Raw genomic sequence first — 7,236 nt, forward strand, 5'->3', positions numbered from 1 at the left:
CAAAATCCTTTTCTATGAAACTGCATTCCTAACTATGATGACTACTCTTAAGGTTTTTAATCTTCATTCTGCAAACGAACATATTTTATTCTTGAAAGAAACATGAAAAATGCTCTCCACTCCAGCTTAGTGCCAAATATCGAGACGTTTTTATGGCTCTATATATTTCTTCTATCCTCCTCCCTTGGATTTCTGGAATAGAATTAGGTGGTCTGTATAATGTATGATTACTTGGAGCACTAGGCAGACACACTGTTTAAAAAGGAAAGTGGAAAGATTTTAATTGTATCCCTATGTCCGTCCTGTCCATCATTCCAGATCACGTTTTGATAGTTTTCCCATACTAAAATAGACTTAACTGCAGTTAAGCCTTCGATCCTGACGTATCCTTTACGTGTGCATTTTAATGTGTATAAAGGAAATGCACATGAGGACATTACGTGCAACATGTAAATCATTTATTTCCATACAAATGTTACATCACATATATACATTTTTTTGTAATAAATATCACAAGACACCACATATTGTAACAGCCTCCGATACCTTAACAAACAGTGACAAGAACTTGTGCGAAGTTAGCTTGCAAACATTTAGTAAACATTTAGTTAGCTGAGTGACAACTTATTCACCCCGGCCACGAGAGGAAAAAAAAAGAAAAAAAGTATTTCACATACTTTTTTATATGACGGCTTAAGCAATATTTAACATTTGTAAAAATTCACATTTACACATGTCAGTTTCTCTGAATGCCTCACACTGAACAGCATCTGTGCTGAGATGCTACAGTCTTTATTTTGAGCTGCAAACAGGAAGAAGAACTTCCATGAAAATATTATGGTACAATTGAATAGGCAAAACTGTTTAAAGTTCATGAACTCCAATGTCTATTTGGTTATTTGAAATCTCTAAAAATACTTCCTGAAAGTAAATGAAAGTCCTATACAGTGCTGCTTTTAGGATGGTGAATAGTTTAATTAAAATCATGACTAAGTTGTTCTCATGAGCAAACTTTTATTCAATCTGAACAACTGTGGTTCTGTTAGAAAAGCACTGGTTTTACCCCACCAAGACTTGTATCATATTTAACTCCAAGATATTGATTGCCGTACAAAAAAATATATGTGTGAAATGTGCATGTCACTTTGTAACATAACCTCTAAGACTTCTCTGTAACCCTGAATCTGTTTTAAAAATATATTTCTTTCTGTGTGTACCCACACTAAATTCGCTTATCTGCTGCAAGACCGTGGTGGGAGAACTAAATGTGGACTGCAAGCATCCGTAGGCAAGGTATGTGGTTAGAAACCATCAGCTGTGCTTTGCTTGGAATGTTATACTGTCAGCTATTCATTCAGGACTCATTGCACATAACAGTGTGGCGTCCTCCAGCAACAACGGGAGGTGAAGCCATGCATCCCTTATTATACAGCCTTATTGATGAAACAGTAACCATGAGTAACTCTGAGACAGCTGAGGTGCAAAGAGAGGCCACTGCCAGGAGAGAGCAGTGTGGATATATAGTTCACAATCTACAGCACTTGGGCTCAAACTGATCACTTTTAAAGGAAATGGCACAGAAGTCCACAAACACCTCACTACAAATGTGAAGCTGGCATGCAAGAGATCATTTGTGCATTACTCCTAAAATTACACTTATTTAAGCTGCAGACCTTTTAAACTCAGCTATTTGCATCTTAATAAAAGCAACACAGAAAATGGTCTAGAGTCTTTGACCGTTTTGTGCTTCGCGTAGACTGTACAGTGAAAATGTTGGGAAAATGCAGACCAACATGTCTTATGACACCCAACCCCTGCATTTACTTTGCTGTAAATCTGTTAAAAAGAAAAACAGATAATGAGCTCGACATCCTGGAAAGCTTGTTTTTTCACATGGCAAACAGTGACGTATGAGGATACCATATTTACGTCTATTCCTAAGGTCTGCAGCAGCAGCAGTGCTGATCGGACATAGCAATACAGTACATGGAGATTCCTCTGAGAGAACAAAGTTCACAGTTTTTACGGCATCAGCAGACCTGCACCGGCAATGCTACATGCACTTTAACACAGGTCACTAACACCGATTTAGACTTGCAGAGAATCCCTGGTCCCCCTTCTGCCACATTTAGCATGCTGATCAAGACATACTAGAGACTTCCAAACTGACTGGGGAAAGGGGTTCTGTCTGTAGGTGCACCTTCATTACTTCTCTTAAAACTAATGATCTTGCACACCGTTTACTGTAAGTCGCAAAAAAAAAAATTTGCTCCCATGACTATCTGATCTCATGTTAAATTGCCCCTTCGGATTTTATTCTAACCTGCATTGTTTATTAGAGAATTAATGTCGGAAACTGGAACAGCTAAGGCACTGTTCTATGGACTCCTGAGTGTCTTCTCCAAAGGTTTTCTGATTTTCAACTGATTTTACAACGGCGGAGGCACCTGTGAGAGAGCCGTGACAACAGTGCACTACTAAGGGCTGTTTTCTTTTTCTTCCTCTCATCTATCTTTATTAGCCTGAATATTCACCACCGCCACATCTTGGGTGTGGAACTTTGTTATCGCTTGGCTATTTTGACAAAGTGTTTATTATTACGTGTGGTTTGTACCCTTGGACCATGACTAAGGAAATGGCTTCTCTGGTTTCAGTAAACAGTGTACATGCTGAAACAGAGCAACCACAGATTTTAATAAATAAATAGGGCTTGTGCAACAAAGGGGGCTACTGTAACTGTTGCATAGAAGGAAAAGGAAAGATGAATAGTTTTTCTTACACTTACATAATGGCCATATTGCACCGAGTGACATGTAGCACATAAGTCGGCCACTTAACAGAATGCAAGAAGTGATGGGTTCTGACTGTGCAATAGCAAACTTTAAAACGTGCACTTTTGAATTTATGTTAATAACAGCTGCAAGCTTCAAAGGTAAACACTCAGGATTAACCGCATTATCTGTAATGGCATCCACTTTGCACTGAAAGATTACGTACATATATCTTCGACCTGACAGCGGAATCTGGCTTAGACAACATATACAGGCATGCAAGTTTTGACCAGCCTCACTTTGACCTAGGTTTCATCAGTAACTCGTAGATTACTGTAGATTAACCATCATATCTCTAGTGCTATCTCCCTGCAATGGAAACTCAAATGCAAGAGACTGTAAAACACTATAGGAGGGAACAGGACCTCGTAACATTGCTGAGGAGTGAGACAGAATGACTGAGACAGGTTTCGCCACACCTGCTTTTGATCATTTTTCAGATTTTCCAATCGTTAAAGAAAAAAAAAGAGCAAAGTAAAGGATGCCAGATTATAATCTCGGTCAATTTGGAATGTGTTTCTTGAAGCAAAGCATCGAAGAGGTATTACGTTTAACCCTTCACCCTCAATCGTTCTCTGATTACTTTGCTCTTTGTGCCAAATTGGCACGTTCGGATGAAATTTACAACCTCCGATTGCTTCTCCTTTGAAATTCTGAAACATTTTATGCTAATAAAAACTGTGGGATCTCTCTCCAGATCAAAGATAAACAACATGGCTACAAATTCAGTTGAAGCCAGACAATTAGCAGTCATACAATCCACAGGCCATTTAGTAGAGTAAATAAACTGCTGAGATGCTGCCCTACTTTAACTCCTGCGGACGGTGACTTAATGTGACAGATGGTCAGCAAAGATGCAAATATTGAAAAGGTATGATGAGGTAGATGTGAAAATTCAAAAAAAATAAAAAATGCAATGAACGCACACAAAAGGGAAATGTGAGAGACCTACAGTTTTGTGTCACTGTGTTTGAAGAGGAAAAGTGACACTTTACTCAGCTGAACAGCTGAGTTATTGTTTCTTTAAAGTCTCCAGAGACACTGTCAGTCATTTTTGACTGGCCTTACCTTCATCAGTCATTTGAAAAAACTGTTTACAATAGCAGTGTAAACATATCTGGATTTCCTTGTTGACAGAAGTCTCAGTGCTTCAAGTTTATAGGACAGTCGTTATACTCGTTACAGTCATTATTTCTTTGCTGCAATTCCCGTTGGGGTCCACTGTTCTGTCCACAACACTGCAGACCCCTGCTCCTTTCCCCAGAAACCCTTCAGTGGGGTCACTCTCTTCTGAGTTACCTTTACTCCTCCCCTGCTGCTCACTCTGCCAGCTGTGCCTGCTATAGATGTATCCATTCACAGGTCCAGGGTTGGTGAGGCGGTTCCTATTCATACACAGGATTTCCTTGAATGCATACCAGAATTCAGGGCTCCGACAGTAAATAAGTGGGTTGAAGGCAGAGTTTGCGTAACCTATCCAGTTAAGTACCATAAAGGTGATCGGGCTGTTCACAGCCCATATAGCCTCCACCACGTTTAGCACAAAGAAGGGCAGCCAGCACAGAGTAAAGGTCCCCATGATGATGCCCAGAGTCTTCAGAGCTTTGTGTTCCCGAAGGCAAAACTTTGCCTTTTTAAGGCCACGGCCATTATTGGCCTCCAGAGAATTACTGTTGCTGATGTCGCTATTATGAAAACGTCCAACGCTTTTGTCTATCTTTTTCAGTTGGCGCCTTGCCTCCTGGAAAACTCGACTGTAGACAAAAATCATGATGACCAAAGGGATGTAGAAGGAGATGATAGAGGAAGTGATGGCATAAGCCTGGTTGGTGTGGAATTCGCAGCAGTTGGTTTGGTTCGTACAGTTTCTAGCTTCAATAGTATCAGCGGTCCACCACTTCATGTGGATGGGCAGGTAAGATATCAGAGCAGCAATCACCCAGACCAGCACCACCACAATGCGAGCTTTGCATTTGGTCAACATCGACTGGTAGTGGAAGGGAGAAGTAATGGCCAAATAACGGTCTATGGCGATGACACACAGGGTCTCAATGCTTGCAGTCACGCAGAGCACATCAGTGGCAGTCCAGAAGTCACACCAGAAATTACCAAAGTACCACGTACTAGAGATAATTTTACAGGCACCGAAAGGAATCACAATCAGACCCATGACCAGGTCGGCACAGGCAAGCGATGTGATGAAACAGTTGGTGACATTCTGGAGACGCTGAAAGCGGGCAATTGCCGTTATGACCAGGATGTTGCCAAAGACAATAATCAAAACTAATAAGGACATGACCATGCCCAGCAGGATCATTACAGGGGCACTGAAACCTTCATCAGTCCCAGTTGAATTTGATGACGAGTTCATCGCAGTCATATTGGTGTACTCTGAGGTGGTTGTATTTCCCATCTGAAGAGAACACACATGAACAAAACACACACAGACACACACACACACACAAACAAAAGGAGTGAATTTTACAAATTCCATTAGTTTTTTTTTAAAATTCTGCCTAATTACAACAAAAGAAAATGAAAAAAAAAAATGCATGCACATAAATCTAGCACTAACAAAAAAGAAAAAGGAGACCAAAGCTTACTGCACAAAAACCACATACATAAACAGTATATCAAGTTGGCTTCAGGCAAGCTTTAAAACATGCTAAACAAGCCAGACAAAAGCAGAAGTACAAACCTCCACAGGTTGCAGTCGTGTTTCCTGGCTCCCATACAAAGTAAAATGTCACTGTTCAGATAGTTCCCACAAAGCAGCGAGTATCACATGTCCCAGCTACTTTCTGCTTTACTTGATCTGCGTGTGTCTCACTCACTCAGTCCCTCAGCTGAGCAGTGTTTCTTCTAATGTGTCTCCCAGGCTATTTGTCAGAGCCCTTATAGCATGCAGTGATGACATCATGGTCAGTGCTGAGCCAATCAGACAGCCAGCCTGTGGAGGGTGCTGAGAGCTCTCAAGAGTTTGAACACGCTGTCCCTACAGCGGTGTTTGCAGGGCTGCATGAGACAAAAATTGAAAACAAAGTAAAGGACTCCTAAGATTGATCTTTTTTTTTATGGTGTATAATTAGTTTTAGAAGGTTTACAATGTGTTTAAAATTAGACTCTACTTAAAGTTAGGCAGTGCAAAACTATTTGGAAGTGGGGGAAGGGGGTAATAGGTAATAGCTGCTTTACAGATCTTACTCATTGCTCATACTTCATATTGAAAACATTCTCAGCTTTCTGCTTTACCTTTTTTTTGTTTTAATGTCAAAATAATGTTTTAAAACTGTATATTTTTTTCTGACATATTTTACTTAAATACTGCCCGCATACTTAAATGTATATTACAGCCCGTTTAGCTTTCGTAACCACAGAATAAACACACTTCGATTTACACAATGCTACAAGTACAGATGTCTAAAAGTCAAACTAGGGAAGAGTCCCTCATAATTTTAGTCTAGGACTGCACCACTAGTGTGGCCAGTTTGACAGGGACAAGCTGGCACGCTATGTCTTATCAAGATACAAAAATGTTTTCAGGATTCAGGACAAATTTGCATTTATATACTGAGCAGCTCTGTGCAAATCATAAAAAACAGGCAGGTTTGTTTGGTTTTATATTTGTTTATGTGTTTGTTTTCTATGAACAGCAACTTTACTTCTTATTTTAATAATTTCCAAAACATTCCCATGTTCTGATCAAGTTGATCACACATTTGAGTTAGTTAGCGGCCACAAGAATTTGTTTGCATGTTTTTGTACATTTGCATTATATTACACAAGTTAAAAGGCAAACAGTGAAATCTTCTGAGCTAGATAGCAGTGTCTATGTAAAAGACACTCGAATATACTAATATAGGTTAGTCTGTTTTTCATCTACAACAATTTGCATTTGGTTCTTTTGTTGGACGTCCCCTTCGTTCTACATGCATACTTGTAGAAAAGCCTAACATAGAGGGAAACACACCTTCCTGCCCTTTCATGTATATACTGTACATGGAAAGCCTGAGGCAGGGAAAGCAGCAAACACGATAACAGGGATTAGACTGTAAACACAGACTTCACTTGCTTGTTTCAGCTAACATAGGAAGACTCTGAGTGTGCTAGCAGGTGTAACAGATGTAAAAATGAACAAAAAAACAAAGCATAACAAAAAAGAAAGTGGCAGTTTTCAAATGGTTGAGCCATACGAATGGAATTGTGTCTTCAACCTACACTGGTTAGTCTCCACACTGAGGCAGCTGACAGTCGAAGTGAATGACACTCATCATTAAAATGCAATGTTGTGCTAGGGCCTGGCATTTATGTTAATTTGACGCGTGCTACCAAAGGTTACCACTACATTTGTCACGGTCTGGCCAGCCAGACCGTGGGGATATGGGGGAATGAGGACCCAAAACAC

At 40.1% G+C, this 7,236-nt stretch overlaps 1 protein-coding gene across 1 annotated transcript; it reads right to left on the reverse strand.

Annotated features, from left to right (window-relative positions):
* Nucleotides 1–441: 441 nt before the first annotated feature.
* On the reverse strand, nucleotides 442–5,762 carry adrb2a (adrenoceptor beta 2, surface a). The gene is made up of 2 exons (XM_040016575.1): nucleotides 5,530–5,762; nucleotides 442–5,244 (listed from the first exon to the last, which is right to left on the reverse strand). The coding sequence occupies exon 2, from the start codon at nucleotides 5,242–5,244 to the stop codon at nucleotides 3,988–3,990; it is 1,257 nt and encodes a 418-aa protein (XP_039872509.1). The 5' UTR covers nucleotides 5,530–5,762; the 3' UTR covers nucleotides 442–3,987.
* Between the last annotated feature and the right edge of the window lie 1,474 nt (nucleotides 5,763–7,236).

Source organism: Simochromis diagramma, unplaced genomic scaffold (assembly GCF_900408965.1).
Source record: "Simochromis diagramma unplaced genomic scaffold, fSimDia1.1 OVJJ01000685.1, whole genome shotgun sequence".
Lineage (NCBI taxonomy): Eukaryota > Metazoa > Chordata > Actinopteri > Cichliformes > Cichlidae > Simochromis > Simochromis diagramma.